The 16,612-nt window shown below is 43.5% G+C and overlaps 1 protein-coding gene across 5 annotated transcripts in view; it reads left to right on the top strand.

Annotated features, from left to right (window-relative positions):
* Positions 1–16,612, top strand: part of MED12L (mediator complex subunit 12L) — a 300,992-nt gene that overhangs the window by 255,018 nt on the left and 29,362 nt on the right. For all 5 annotated transcript variants that reach the window (XM_072142994.1, XM_072142992.1, XM_072142993.1 and 2 more), the window contains exons 35-37: positions 2,021–2,156; positions 14,196–14,357; positions 14,460–14,828. In XM_072142994.1, coding sequence (XP_071999095.1) covers positions 2,021–2,156; positions 14,196–14,357; positions 14,460–14,828 — 667 coding nt within the window. The remainder of the gene's footprint in view (positions 1–2,020; positions 2,157–14,195; positions 14,358–14,459; positions 14,829–16,612) is intronic.

Below are 16,612 nucleotides of genomic sequence, written 5' to 3'. Positions count from 1 at the left end.
TGAACAGTAAATTTCATCTTTTGCAACTTAACTACTTACCTATTATAAATGAACAGTTTTGCAACTTTTTGTATCTCACCTTAGGCGCACATCAAGTGCATTGATACATACAGCCCTCTCAGGTAGGGCAAGAAATGTCCTTTCCTAAATTCCCCTTTTCATGTGAAATCGACAATTAACCTACACAAAATAGCTGTCAAAGTCCTATGTAAATAGTAAATTAGTATAATTCACAAAATAAACACATTAAATATGGGCTTGTGAATTTCCCCCCTGTGGGACTAATAGAGGATTATCTTATCTTATCTAACACTCATCATGATTTGGGTGCTGAATAATGATTGTGCATGCATCAATTAGTTGCTTGGATACCACCATAAACAATGTAGCATCTAACTTCAAAAATAAACAATCGGCATGTAGACTAGTTTACCAATATTTTATATGTTTATTTTGTGAATTATACTTATTTTATTCACTTCATAACTGTATTGCACGTAGTCAACGTAGTCCTTGCAAGACCTGAACATTTATATAAGTAAACTTTTGCACTTCTGTAACTTTGAACAATGATGTAATTGATGATGTCACATCCTGGAGATATATATGCCCTCCCTGTAACACCTTATAATATGCTTGAAAATAGCTCCATTTGGAGATTGAAACGTTGCACCTGTACTTTGGGTGAATAAACTTCATCTTTTTCAGGAGTGCTGCTTCCATTTTTCTAATTTGGATATACAAACAGCAATATGTATATTCTGAAATGGGACTACCCCTTTAATATGACACCAAAACATGGTTATGTGTATATTATGACCAATGAGGGGCACCCCATTTTGCCCACCCTCTAGTATCTAAAAGTGACTCTTCTCTGCTCATTTGCATATGACCTTGAAAGAGTTTTTTATTTAGTTAAAGGTGTGAAAGTTAACATAAAAGAGGGAATTCTAAAAAGGAAATTCATACCCTAGCTGAGGGGACTTGTAGTTTTATAATAAAATATTATACATAGTGTTATAAAATCTGGTGACCCCTTAGGGTGTTTTGGTCCATTTTAGTTTAATATATTGAGTCCGGCTCTAAATTTGTTTACAGGATCTAATTTGAGGTCTCTGTTTATTTCTAGGGATGTGGTCTGGAATCTGCATTTAGGAAATCTTATTTGCGGTCTATATTAATGAGTTGTGGTTAAGGTTTTATTTGGTTGGGGGTCTTATTCTGCAATTATTTGTGTGATCTAGTATTAGTTTAAAGGAGTTGTCTGGGATAAGAATTTTTTTATTGGACCCAAGTGGTGTAAAAAAAAAAAAAGACATATACTTAACTTGGTCCTTATCTCCAGTCACCCCTGGAATCTGAGGTTACACTGATTCTCAGCAGTAATGTCACAGTCACCCCCACACCCACTACAGCCTGCAGCAGCGGCCTGTATAGGGTTGCAGTGGTTTTCATGCACTCCACGTGGTGTCAATGCTGAGTCCCTGTACTGGACTGGACATAAAGACCAGGGTAAGTTCTTTAATACTTTTACCTGCTTGGGGCGAATAAAAAAAAAATCTGATTCTGAACAACCCCTTTAAGTTTTGTCAGTGTCTCTATTTGTGTACAGATTCTGCTCTGTGATCTCTTTCATTTTATACAATGGAGGTTTATATACTGTGGGTATGAATGGGCAGGGTGGTCTTTAGAAGACTTGCATTGTGTATGACTGTCCTGTATCAGACTGTACTGTACCATTGTACTGTTATGTGATCCACGTGAATAGTATCAGCCTAAAATCTATTTGCGAAACCAATCAAACTTGATCAAAATTTAGGATTAAATAAACAAATTTGAGGCTTGGAACATCTGGAACCAGTTCAATAACTAAACAATTAACTCATATTTTGAGTAGAATTTCCAATTTTCTGCCTGATGATTTCCCCGTGGGCAGGACAGGCGTAACACAAAGCACACTTGTTACTATTTTGTTTCAGAGTGATGAAAAAAGCTCATGTGTCTTTTCTTCCTTTCACAGTGAATTATTCACAACTGTTCTTGATATGCTGGGTGTCCTTATAAATGGAAGCCTTGCCTCTGATCTCTCCAGTGTCTGTCAGGGAAGTTCAGAGGAGAACAAAAGGGCTTATATGAACCTGGTGAAAAAGCTGAAGGTATTATTGCATGCTGGGTCCTACCGTGCCGCTGACAGTATCCAGAAGGAAAGTAAAATATGTGCTTTAATGGAAAACATAGGCTTATTTCTCAATACTTACATGGGACTGCATCATTATACACGTTGGCATCGAGGCTGGAGTCACAACCTCGGATCTATTGGTTTTTGAAAAAAAAAAAAACAGAATCATGAGGGACACTTAATAGGTCCTTTTTTAGTGAAAGTGTCATGCAAGATCCATCTTTATTTGGATTTGAACCTGTCACCATAAAAATGCAATTTAATCTGTGGGTAGTACGAATGAAGCAAGAGGAGCTGGACAAATTGTATAAAGTGTAGTGTACTATCTGTAGGCAGCTGAGGGTCTGAGCAATTTCTACATAGTATCCTAGTTTCTACACCTGGTCGGGGCAGCCTTAGATTTTACGCCAAAATTTGTGGTTTTTTAAGAAAGTTGCAGCTTTCACATCTGTATTTAGGTGATAACTCAGGGAACACTGCAGAAAACTGGACAATCGCGAACTTCAAAGGGAGAAAAAAGTCAAATGAGCACAAGCATAAACACAAATGAGCTCAGAAAAGTCTCAAAAATTAAAGAAAAACGCAAGCCTAAAATTTTATACATGTGTCCCATCTGGAGACATGGGAGCACATTTACTAAGGGTTGTGCGGTGCACTTTTTTTGCACATTCTTGTAGGCTAAAATGGCTTGCACAGGTATTTGAAGGGAACCTGTCACCAGGGACCTCATTTTCACTAAAGACAGGGTTCAGAAGCCCATTACAGCTGCAGTGAAAAAATGCCTCTCTGTCTTTTATGAACATTTGCATTACAATAAATATGTGTGTCATAACTTACCTTGCACCCTGATAAACTCCTGGGGTAGTCACAGGGGTTGGGCTTTGGTTTGGATGCATTTCAAAAAACAACATGTGACTTGTTTGTGTTACTCACTCCTCAGATCTTATCCCCCACCTTTGTGCTCCTGTACAGCTCCTCCTTCCTGCTCCTTCACAGAGCTCACAGCCTGGTGAGATGACATCAGTGGGGGAGGGAGGAACTATACAGAAGCACAAGGATGGGGGCTAAGATCTGAGCAGTCTGCAGCACAGACAAGCTACATGTTGTGTTTTGAAATGCATTCAAAGCAAAGCCCAGCCCCAGTGACTACCCCAGGATTTTGTCAGGGTGCATGGTAAGTTATAACACACAATTATATTGTAATGGAAATGCTTATAAAAGGCAGAGAGGCATTTTGCTACTGCAGGTGTAATGGGCTTCTGCGACCTGTCTTTAGTGAAAATGAGGTCCCTGGTGACAAATTCCCTTTAAGAAGTGTCTGTGCCGCTATTGTGTTGCTTCCCCACAATGGCCCGACAGAGTTCACCAACTTTTTTGTGATGCACTTACATAGGGTGTGGGACACAATTTGCATGTTAAATATGGTGCACGGTCCGAATCAGTCGGACCGACCGCCTGCACGCCCCTAGTCTGTGTCACATGGAGGCAAGCGCAGCATGTGACACAAAAGGTTGCGTGTGATACGTGTGCGACGCAGACACTTCTTAAATACCTGTGCAAGCCGTTTTAGCCTACAAGAACTTGTAGTCAAAGCCGTCAAAGCCCTTAGTAAATATGCCCCAATGTTGTATCTTTAGGTAGAATGTTATAGAACAGAGCTGAGCATATTGTACATTATTTAATTCCCTATCTCCAGAAAACATATTATAAAGCAAGAGGAGAAAAGTAGATTGCACATTGTCCTATCTAAAAGCAGCATGTTATAGAGCAGAAGGAGCTGGGCAGATTGTTCATAGTATCCTATCTGCAGGCAGCATGTTATATAGCAGAAGGAGCTGGGCAGATTGTTCATAGTATCCTATCTGCAGGCAGCATGTTATATAGCAGAAGGAGCTGGGCAGATTGTTCATAGTATCCTATCTGCAGGCAGCATGTTATAGAGCAGGAGGAGCTGGGCAGATTGTTCATAGTATCCTATCTGCAGGCAGCATGTTATAGAGTAGAGGGGATGAAAATATTTTGCATAATGTTCTATTTGCAAGCTGCATGTTCTAAAGCTGAAGGAGCAGAACAGGTTTTACGTAGTGTTATACATGCAGTCATCATGTTATAGAGCAGAAAGACAGCAACACAGCACAAGATTATATGTACAATCTGGTGTCTTTATTCATCCATCATGCAGCATTTTGACCGCCAAGGCAGTCTTTATTAAGGGTATGATTATGCATGATAAAGACTCCTTGATGTCACATGATAAAGTGAATAAAGACACCAGATTGTTCATGTAATCTTCTTCCATAATTGTTATAGAGCAGAAGCAGCCGGGCAGGCTGTACATAGTGTCCTATCTGCAGACAACATTTTATAGAGTAGGAGTAGATGAGTTGATTGCTATATACTGTAGTGAAGTAGGACAACAGTAGGTATATTTTGCCATTTATTTATATCTTTGGTTTTTCTGAGCAGTAGTTATGGGGGCAGTTCTTATGGTGATTGACAGCTTTCTCTTTACACACAGCCACACATGGAGGGTTGGGAATAACTGATAGAAACAGTCATAGGGGGTCATTTATCTTTATTTTTGCTTAGTTTTTTTCTGTCTTTTTTTTAGACAATTTTTGGCACATTGCAATTTTTGAGCCATTTTGGGGACATTTTGAAATGCCGGCCGGACATTTGTTTATCGTCAGTAAGACACATTTATCTTCTATTCCAGCTGTGCTAAATGTCGCAAATGACATTTATCATTTCAAATTGTCTAAAATTTGTCATTTTTTGGGCACAAAAAACTCCAGACTAAACCATACTTAAGGAAAACTTGGTAAGATGTGACTTGCGACATTTGTGTGAAAATTTGCGACATTTGTAACAAATGTCTCAAAAAATCCCCCATTTAACACAAGGAAAAAGTGTTAAGTACAAAAGAAGCAGCCAAAAAATAATAGGCAAAAACTAGCCAAAAGAAACAGAGATAAGATAAACGACCCCCTTAGTGTCATGAGGATGGTCCTAAGTATGAAAAAAAAATGAAAAAGAAATGTGTGGAAATCCATAGCTGATGGGTTACGTAGGTAGATCTGTTCTATGGAATTACAAGTTACTTCATGATCAGCTTCTCCATGCAGATTCTATGCTGATAATGATAACTAGAGATGCTCGGGTACTCGTTATTCGAGACGAACTTTTCCCGATGCTCGAGTGCTCGTCTCGAATAACGAGCCCCATTGAAGTCAATGGGAGACTCTGCACAGGGAAGCTTGACCAAGCACCTGGGAACCTCAGAAAAGGATGGAAACACCACGGAAATGGACAGGAAACAGCAGGGGCAGCATGCATGGATGCCTCTGAGGCTGCTTAAATGCACCATTATGCCAAAAGTATGGGCAACAGCATTGCAATGACAGAGTGACCGAATGATGCTAGATAGCATCTAAAACATCCAATAATTGACCCTGACACTATAGGGGACTATGCAGAGGCAGCGGCAGCAGCGGCAGGCTAGAGAGTGGCATGGCGACATACCCTAAATGGACTCAGGCTTCAAACCAATGGGTGGCAGAGAGGAACCAAAGGAGGTGAGCAAGAAGCGCTCAAATAATATCGGTACATGATAAAAGTTTGCCAGTATATTTTTTATGAATTACACAGCAGGGTGGCGACAAAGTTAACAAGTTTGATGTGGAAGCCATGAAAACAACCCAAAATTCTGCCTGACACAGCTCGTTTGATAAGGAGACCATGTATGGAGGCAGTGAACTAGTAGTAGATTAAAGGTGCTGCAGTTAAAACTATGTTAGCTGGATCTTGGGATGGAGCTGGCTCTCCGCTGCCAGGCGAGCTTTCGCCAATCCAAGCCCCTGTCTCTAGGCTACTCCCCAAACAGCACTTCTAAGAACCTTTTGTATAAGATCAAGTGTAGTAGCGTTCTTATAAGTTTGGGTTCTGGCGGGTGAGGGGAATGTAAACAGATGCGCAAGAAGCGCTGAAATAATATTGGTAAATGATAAAAGTTTGCTAGTATATTTTGTGGATTACACAGCAGGGTGGCGACAAAGTTAACATGGAAGCCATGAAAACAATCCAAAATTCTGCCTGACACAGCTCATTTGATAAGGGGACCATGTATGGAGGCAGCTATATGGACTACTTTTGGAGGCAGCTATGGCGATGACGTGTGGAGGTAGCAATGGAGACAACGTGTGAAGGCAACTAAAAAGACGACGTGTGGAGGCTGCTATGGAGACAATTTAATTTGGATAGTGCCTGTATGTGGCAGTCCAAAAAAGTTTTCAAACCAGAGGAGCAGGGAGCTGGTCCTCCAGAAAAATTACATAGATTGAGTGCTTGTATGTGGCACTCCCCAAAATTGTTTAAAACAGAGGACAGGGTAGTTGGCCCTCCAGAAAAATTAAATACATAGAGTACTATAGCCTAAGCCAGTTGGCCCTGGCAAAAAAATAGCCAGTTTCCTCTGCTTAAGTGTACAAAGAGGAGGAGAAGGAGGACAATGAGGAGGAGGAGTGCATACATTATTCAGGCTCAGCTTCTTTCACCTGGTGGAGAATGGAAATGCGGAGAAATCCAGGCTTTATTCATCTTGATAAGCGTCAGCCTGTCAGCGCTGTCAGTCGACAGGCGTGTACGCTTATCGGTGATGATGCCACCAGCTGCACTGAAAACCCGCTCGGAAAACACGCTAGCGGCAGGGCAGGCAAGAACCTCCAAGGCGTACAGCGCCAGTTCGTGCCACATGTCCAGCTTTGAAACCCAGTAGTTGTAGGGAGCTGTGTGATCATTTAGGACGATGGTATGGTCAGCTACGTACTCCCTCACCATCTTTCTGTAAAGATCAGCCCTACTCTGCCGAGACTGGGGACAGGTGACAGTGTCTTGCTGGGGTGACATAAAACTGGCAAAGGCCTTGTAAAGCGTACCCCTGCCAGTGCTGGACAAGCTGCCTGGTCACCTACTCTCCCTCGCTACTTGTCCCGCAGAAGTACGCCCTCTGCCGCTAGCGCTGTCAGAAGGGAAATACTGTTTCAGCTTGTGCACCAGGGCCTGCTGGTATTCATGCATTCTCACACTCCTTTCCTCTCCAGGGATGAGAGTGGAAAGATTTTGCTTGTAACGTGGGTCCAGGAGAGTGAATACCCAGTAATCGGTGCTGGAATAAATTCTTTGAACGCGAGGGTCACGGGATAGGCAGCTTAGCAAGAAATCTGCCATATGCGCCAGAGTCCCAACGCGCAAGAATTCACTCCCCTCACTGGCCTGACTGTCCATTTCCTCCTCCTCCAACTCCTCCAACTCCTCTTCTTCTGCCCATACACGCTGAACAGTGAAGGACTGAACAATGGTCCCCTCTTCTGTCTCGCCAACATTCTCCTCCTCTTCCTCCTCATCCTCCTCCAACTTCTCCGATATGCGCTGAGAAACAGACCTAAGGGTGCTTTGGCTATCAACAAGGGAATCTTCTTCCCCCATCTCTTGTGACGAGCGCAAAGCTTCCGACTTCATGCTGACCAGAGAGTTTTTCAACAGGCCAAGCAGCGGGATGGTGAGGCTGATGATGGCGGCATCACCACTGACCATCTGTGTTGACTCCTCAAAGTTACTCAGCACCTGACAGATATCAGACATCCACGTCCACTCCTCATTGTAGACTTGAGGAAGCTGACTGACCTGACTACCAGTTCTGGTGGAAGTTGACATCTGGCAGTCTACAATCGCTCTGCGCTGCTGGTAAACTCTGGATAACATGGTTAGTGTTGAATTCCACCTCGTGGGCACGTCGCACAACAGTCGGTGAGCGGGCAGTTGGAGGCGGCGCTGCGCTGCCCTGAGAGTGGCAGCATCTGTGCTGGACTTCCTGAAATGCGCACAGATGCGGCGCACCTTCTTGAGCAAATCAGACAGATTGGGGTATGTCTTGAGGAAACGCTGAACTATGAGATTTAACACATGGGCCAGGCATGGCACATGTGTCAGTCTGCCGAGTTGCAGAGCTGCCACCAGGTTACGGCGTTGTCACACACAACCATGCCTGGCTTCAGGTTCAGCGGTGCCAGCCACAGATCAGTCTGCGCCGTGATGCCCTGTAATAACTCTTGGGCGGTGTGCCTTTTATCGCCTAGGCTCAGCAGTTTGAGCACCGCCTTCTGTCGCTTAGGGATGGCACTGCTGCTATGCCTAGAGCTACCGACTGATGGCGCCATGCCCACGAATGGTAATTCAGAGGAGGAGGTGGAGGAGGGGTGGGAGGAGGAGGAGGCATAGTAGGCCTTTGAGACCTGGACCGAGGTAGGCCCCGCAATCCTCGGCGTCGGCAGTATATGACCAGCCCCAGGGTCAGACTCGGTCCCAGCCTCCACCAAGTTAACCCAATGTGCCGTCAGCAATATATAGTGGCCCTGCCCGGCAGCACTCGTCCACGTGTCCGTGGTCAGGTGGACCTTGTCAGAAACGGCGTTGGTCAGGGCACGGAGGATGTTCTCTGACACGTGCTTGTGCAGGGCTGGGACGGCACATCGGGAAAAGTAGTGGCGGCTGGGGACCGAATACCGAGGGGCGGCCGCCGCCATGAGGTTGTGAAAGGCCTCGGTCTCTACCAGCCTATAGGGCAGCATCTCCAGGCTAAGCAACTTGGAGATGTGGACGTTGAGGGCTTGGGCGTGTGGGTGGGTTGCGCTATACCTCCTTTTGCGCTCCAGCATCTAGGGTATGGAGAGCTGAACGCTGGTGGATGCTGTGGAGGATCGTGGAGGCGAAGATGGGGTTTTCGCACGGGAGGTGTTTGGGCCGGGGTCCTGGGCAGGGGGCTGACTAGCAGATGATACAGGGGAAGGAGCAGTGGTGTGCCCGGCCGGAGGTGAACGGGCTTGGTGCCATTGAGTGGGGTGTTTAGCATTCAGATGCCTGCGCATACTGGTGGTAGTTAAGCTAGTAGTGGTGGAACCCCTGCTGATCCTGGTTTGGCAAAGGTTGCACACCACAGTCCGTCGGTCATCCGGTGTTTCCTTAAAGAACCTCCAGACTTCTGAAAATCTAGCCCTCGCCACGGGAGCTTGACTACGGGCAACATTTGGCGCTGATGCACCAGCTCTGGCCCCGCCTCTCCGTCTGGCCCCACCACTGCCTCTTCCAACCTGTTCTGCTATAGGACTCGCCTCCGTCTCAGAAGCACTGTGTTCACCCGGCCTATCAACACAGCTTGGGTCTGTCACCTCATCATCCTCCGATCCCTCAGTCTGCTCCCCCTCGGACTTCCTGCCCTGACAACAATTTCACCACTGTCTGACAACTGTGTCTCCTCATCGTCCGACACCTCTTTACACACTTCTTCCACTACGTGAATAATGTCATCATCACCCACAGACTGCGACTGGTGGAAAACCTGGGCATCGGAAAATAGCTCAGCAGCAGCAGGACAAGTGGTTTGTGACTGTGGGAAGGGTCCAGAAAACAGTTCCTCAGAGTATGCCGGTTCAAATGCCAAATTTTGCTGGGAGGGGGCAGACTGGGGGGAAGGAGGCTGAGGTGGAGGAGCTGGAGGAGTGCCGATTTCGGTGACATGGGTGGACTGCGTGGAAGACTGACTGGTGGACAAATGGCTAGAAGCATTGTCCGCAATCCACGACATCACCTCTTCGCACTGTTCTGGCCTCAACAGTGCTCTACCACGAGTCCCAGTAACTTGAGACATGATGAACCTAGGGAGTGTACCTCTGCGGCGTTCCCCTGCTCCCCCATCAGCAGGTGGTGTCTCACCCCGCCCAGGACCACGGCCTCTGACCCCTGCAGTAGTTGGACCCCCACGTCCACGCCCTCGTCCTCTACCCCTAGCCCTCGGGTTAAACATTTTCCAAATTAAAGTGTAAACTTGAAAAAAAAAAAATGTTGTGTTTATTTTTTTTTAGTTTTTTTAACCTACACTGACAGCACACAACTGGATTTTGTGGTTTGCGAGATGAGTTTGAGCTATAAAATGAAATAAAGGTAAAAAAAAAAAAAAAATCAGCAGACTCTGCCTAATTCTACTCAAACCCCTAATAAATTGTCCCACTTTGGTGTTTGAGGTGGATATGTGTGTCACTAAGAGCTAAACACAACGGTCGCAGGTCTCCCAGCAAATTCCTCACAGTATGGTACTAGCTGCACTACTAGTGCCAGCAAGCCCAGCCACAAGCAGACAAAAAAAAGGAAATTATAACGCTATTGTAGGCCTAAGTAAGCCGTTGGGGTTCTCCTATGGCTATTTTGTAGCCTACAATGAGAGCACACTGCTTTGCAAGATGAGTTTGAGCTATAAAATGAAATACAGCTAAAAAAAAAAAAAAATCAGCAGACTGCCTAATTCTACTCAAACCCCTAATAAATTGTCCCACTTTGGTGTTTGAGGTGGATATGTGTGTCACTAAGCTCTCTCCCTAGCGGCATCCAGACACAGAATGATCCGAGCAGCGCGGGCAGGGGCTAGTCTATTCCAGGGTCACCTGATCTGGCCAGCCAACCACTGCTATCTACGTGTAAGGGTACCACGTCATGCTGGGTGGAGTGCAGAGTCTCCTGGCTTGTGATTGGCTCTGTTTCTGGCCGCCAAAAAGCAAAACGGCGGGAGATGCCATTTTCTCGAGCGGGCGAAGTATTCGTCCGAGCAACGAGCAGTTTCGAGTACGCTAATGCTCGAACGAGCATCAAGCTTGGACGAGTATGTTCGCTCATCTCTAATGATAACACGTCTTTCTCATTTAGCTCCACTTTGGAGTTTTAGCATGCAATCGAGATGTAACATATCCAGCTTCCATGTATTATTTGTAGAGTTTAGGTGCACATTCTAATATTCAGAACAGGTCCCATCAGGGAGTCTTGTCCCACACAGTTATCCATTGTTTTTGGTGGAATTTACAATGGAGTCAGCTGAGAACTGAGCCGTGCTCATTCCCATTTTCTTGCTAACTCAGCAGCACTGACATGACATGAGCTGCAGTTACTGTAGGATTTCTAAGCTGTTGCTTCAAACGTGATAAATGAAAGTGAGACAAGTGTCAGACATGTGAAAGTGCTTTTACTGACAGGAAGATTCATCTATGTATAAAGTGAGTTATCTGCATTTATTATCCACAGAAAGAGTAGAACAGCTCTAAATGCCTTGTATGTGGTCTATGTTAGTAACATGACTTACAGGGTTAAGAACTAAAATGTCCTAAATTACAGTACTAATGATCCAAGGTCTTAGGCTGTGTTTCATTGAGTATCTATCTATCTATCTATCTATCTATCTATTTATTATCTATCTATCTATCTATCTCCTATCTATCTATCTATCTATCTATCTATCTATCTATCTATCACATATCCATCTATCTATCTATCTATCTATCTATCTATCTATCTATCACATATCTATCTATCTATCTATCTATCTATCTATCTATCTATCTATCTATCTATCTATCTATCACATATCTATCTATCTATCAATCACATATCTATCTATCTATCACATATCTATCTATCTATCTATCTATCTATCTATCTATCTATCTATCTATCTATCTATCTATCTATCTATCTCCTATCTATCTATCTATCTATCTAGACAAAGGGAAAAAAATTGGGGGACATTAATTATAGTGGGTCTCAGGTTCGCCTATTTTTGTGCCTGGTTTGCTCTTCTTTTTGGCTTGAGATCTATGATGGATCTAGTTATGCCTTAGTAAATTTGGAATTGTCGCATGTCCGATTCATTTGCGCCTAAATTAGCGCCAAATTTGGCGCAAATTGTTAGATCTCATTTGTGAGCAATAATGAAAGGAGACTTAGAAAAGATGACAGAACGTTCAGGGCTTCATCTCTGCACAAAAAAACTATCATTATGATGCAAATGCAGGGACTAAAAGTTACAAAAATTCTTGCTGAAATGAGTCTTTTCCTTTTTTATTGTAATTTACATGAAATGGAGCCTGATAATATTCTCAGATCTGTACAATAAGACAATAATCACTCCCAGAGATGATCCCATAGAACAGTGATGGCGAACCTTTTAGAGACCGAGTGCCCAAACTACAACCAAGACCCACTTATTTATCGCAAAGTGCCAACACAGAAATGTAATTTGTGATTGATACCAGCCCCCTGAGGACAACAATAAAGCAGAAAATAGAAGAAATTTGGATGATCATTGCAGCTTCCCTCCAGGGTCCCACAAACATCTGTCCACACCTTCCCACTCCTCCAGTAGTCCCAGGTAGTGCTGTCGCTTTAAAATACCTCTGTGCGCAGCAAGTCCTGGGCTGTCTGGAACTGCAGGAAGATACCTGGAGTCATCTCTGGTGATGGCCTGAGTGCCCACAGAAAGGGCTCTGAGTGCCACCTCTGGCACCCGTGCCATAGGTTAGCCATCACTGCCATAGAAAGTGATGAAGTCGTTACTGGAGAAATTTTACATTTTAAAACTGCTCCGAAGTATTTTCCATGTTGCATAGAGGTTATTCTTCATTTGGGAACCTAAAATGTATGTTTTTAGTAATGAAAAGGGAAGTTTTTTGGAAGTGCACCTGCTCAGAGTAGGTGCATTTTGGCGCCTATTTTGCGCCTTTTTAGGTGCAAATTAGTGATAGATCCCGTGAAAAAAACATCTGTATAGGACACACTCACTATGTCAGATAAGGCGCAGGAACTCAAAACAACTAAGTGCCGGACTTTGCCGTGCGCCAGAAAATGCACCAAACGAGATGCGCCAGATTTTTGCGCTAAAAGACGCTCAAAACAGTCTAACAGACTATGATTAATGTCCCCCACTGTGTTTTGATAGTGCTGCTTGGATTTTTTTCTTACTGTATCTATCCTATCTATCTATCTATCTATCATCTATCCATCTCATATCTATCTTTCTATCATCTATCCATCTCATATCTATCTATCCATCTATCTATCTATCTATTGCCATCAGACAACCCGACGGATTCGGACAATGCGAGGGATTTAAGATATATAGAATTGTGTCGCAAGACACGCACTTACAAGCACCAGGAAGAAGCAGGTGAACTCTGGCGGACCTCGGCGCAGAAGCAACGGATGCAGGAACTCGGGCGCATGATCTTAGTGAATCACGGTAGACCCAAATCCTCATTGGACAACGCACCGCGGGATCGTGACAGGACCGGTTAAGTAAATCTGCCCCATTATGCTGAATTTTATGTAGGTATATATAGGAATGTTTGGTTCATAATGCATCAAATCAAATGGTAGATTTTCTTTAACTAATGTCTTCACTCTTTACAAACAGCCCCTGGATATTGCTATATCCCTACATAGCTGTATCATAAATTTTCTACATATAAAAAAAAGTTTATCCATCTGAAGCGGATGGTCCCCAGAATGTTTTCAGATACACTGCTCACTACAGGAGAAACAAGGCACAGAAAAGCTTCTTTACTTAAAATAAACCAGGGACACTTGATCATAGATCATAGTATTCTTCTTATATTTGTTATCCATGTCTCACCCTTCCCTCTGCTCCTTAGGCACTTCCCCCTTCCTCTGTCTGATGCAATCTCACAGCAGCAGAGGATGTTTCAGCACACGTTGGAAGGGGATAAGTGCTCCTGCTCAGTGTAATAGCCTGTGAAACCAAAGCATGGAGTGGCTCAGGTAACACCCCCCATGGTCTCTGAGTGTTACTACTATATCCATGCTTGATTTTCAAGGTAGATATCCGTTAAAGGACATCTACCACCAGGAGGAAGAACTGTATAGACTCCAGGCTCCATTATAAACCTATGGAGCCTGTGCCCCTCAGGCTCATCTGAATGTAGTGGTAGATGCATATAGTGGTAGATGCACTTTAATAAAGTATATAACAATGTATGTATAATATACACTATGATACAACGTAAGTAAATCGGTCTCAAAGACAAATGTCATTGTAAAGGTTTATCATCTTGATATACATTTGCTATGGTGAGGCCAAACGTGTCTTGTCATGTGATGGACACTATATTCTATCTCCATTCAGAAAGAACTTGGTGATAAACAGTCGGAGAGCATTGATAAGGTTCGCCAACTTTTGCCATTGCCAAAGCAGACCTGTGATATCATTACCTGTGAACCAATGGGATCTCTCATTGATACAAAGGGAAACAAAATAGCTGGATTCGACTCTATAGACAAGAAACAGGCAAGGCTGAGCACTTTATGACCACATTGTATTATTAATATTATTATTAGTAGTATTGTTGTGTTTTATTGAAGTAATTGAAGTCTTTACTTTCTTATATAGGGCCTTCAGGTTTCAACTAAACAGAAGGTCTCTCCTTGGGACTTGTTTGAGGGTCACAAAAACCCATCTCCTCTTTCCTGGGCCTGGTTTGGAACTGTCCGTGTAGATAGAAAAGCTATAAAATATGAAGAGCAGCATCACCTTCTTCTCTACCACACACACCCAAAGCCCAAACCTCCAAGTTACTACCTTGAACCTTTGCCCCTTCCTCCAGAAGACGATGATGAAGAAGAAGAAGCTGCTACTCCAGTGTCTGCAGACCCAGAGGGGAAGGCAACAGACTTTTCCGATGCTGGTAAATCAGTAACTGATGAAGAAAAGAAATCCAAAAGCAGAAAGCGCAAGAGCAAGGCCAACCAGCGAACAGATGTATGTTACCATTTATTTCCTTGTGTGCTTGTAATTTGTAGCTCTTCCAAGTTCCAGATTTTGACCATAGTTCTTTGAGTTATTTTTGCCTTTGTTTGCTCTATCAAAAGCTGTTTTCGTGTACTTTATGTCCTTTGATGAGCAGTTCATCAAGATCGAACATGAAAAAACTAGACTACAAAGTGGGAAGCGCAACATTTAATACATTTATAGCCAAATTAATTATATGCTTGAAACATAGAACCCATGTGTGCAACTGAGATATATTCACAAGCCAAACAGATGAAATGATTCTCCATCATTGAACTCCGACCAACTATTCCCCAGTTATTTTAGTTCCTTTAACGACAAAATTAAAGGAAACCTAACAGCAGAAATCCACTAATTGAGGTATTCCTGATGGTAGATTCCTTTCTCTCTTCCAAGCCCTACACTGTCTTTATATAATCTTTTTCCCTTAACTAAAAACTTTAGCTTTTATTTATGTAAATGAACTTCAGAGGCTACTGGGGCGTCGAGTAGTGCGGGTAAGCTCCGGGAACTAAGGCTACTCCACACCCCTGTAAACTCTGAAGTCTCCGCACATACAAAATAAGGGTACATTCACAGGCGGGCATACCGCAGACTCTATCTTTCCCCGCAGACACGTGCCACCACTGCCATCTATGGAGACGTATATGCATATACATCCCATATACATCCCCACACACAGCCGTCTGAATGAGGCCTAACTCCCAGCTTACTGCCGGAGCTCCAGAGAAGAGACAGAGGTCCTCGGTTAAAGAGGTAAATAATATCTTTATTTTTGTAAGGCAATCATATTCTGCAACACTTCACAAATCAAATTCCAGTTATGATAACTATGTTCATCCTGACCAACTAAAGAACCCTGCACTGCTAGTTTGGGGATTGTTAGGCTGCATAAATGATGCAATTTACATGGACCAAATTGTATAGGGAGGCTATGAATTGCACACAGTTTTGTCTGATCAATAAGACTTAAAGGGAATCTACCATCAAAATCCGTCATGATAAACCAGGGACCCTCACTCATAGATCCAGGCACCGAGCACTGTGGTAATCTTCTTATATTTGTTATCCATTGCCTTCTTTCATTATAAAATCAATTTTTAAAATCTTGCTAATGAGCCTGCAGATCTCCTGGGGATGTTACCATAGCCCCTCTGTGCTGCAGCTTCAAAGACTGTTACACAGTGCAGGAGCCCCCCACCCCATACGACTGTGTGAAGAAACCTATTCTGCTGCAGTGAGAGCTCTTCAGGTTCATTAGAATAATTTTAAAAGTTGATTATTTTAGAAGGAAGTAGGCCATGAATAACAAATAAAAGAAGATTACCACAGTCACGGTGCCTGGATCTAGGAGCAAGTGTCTCTGCTTGATTTGATCACAATTCATTTAAATATTTTTTCACAATTTTTTTCCCCAGAAATGTGTGTTTTATATTAATCTTGTTTCCAATAACTTCTTTGCGTTCCAGTACCTTGATTGGGAATGTTAAAAAGCATTTGCTCTACACTGATAGAGAGGAGCGGGTCCAGGGGCGTAACTTGAGGGGGTGCAGAGGTTGTGGCCCAAGAGGTTTAGGGGGCCCTTATGGTGTCTTTTTCCCATATGAGAAGACTATTACCATAAACCATACAATATAGTCCGGGCACAGACTTTGCACTTGGGCCCATCAGCTTGTAATTACGCCATTGAGGGGGTCATACACTCTTCATCAATGTCCCTCTTCTGCCTGTGTATACCTTGTCAAGATTGGTGG

The sequence above is a fragment of the Engystomops pustulosus genome, chromosome 3 (genome assembly GCF_040894005.1).
Source record: "Engystomops pustulosus chromosome 3, aEngPut4.maternal, whole genome shotgun sequence".
NCBI classification, from domain to species: Eukaryota; Metazoa; Chordata; class Amphibia; order Anura; family Leptodactylidae; genus Engystomops; species Engystomops pustulosus.
This window is presented reverse-complemented; position numbering and strand designations above follow the sequence as displayed.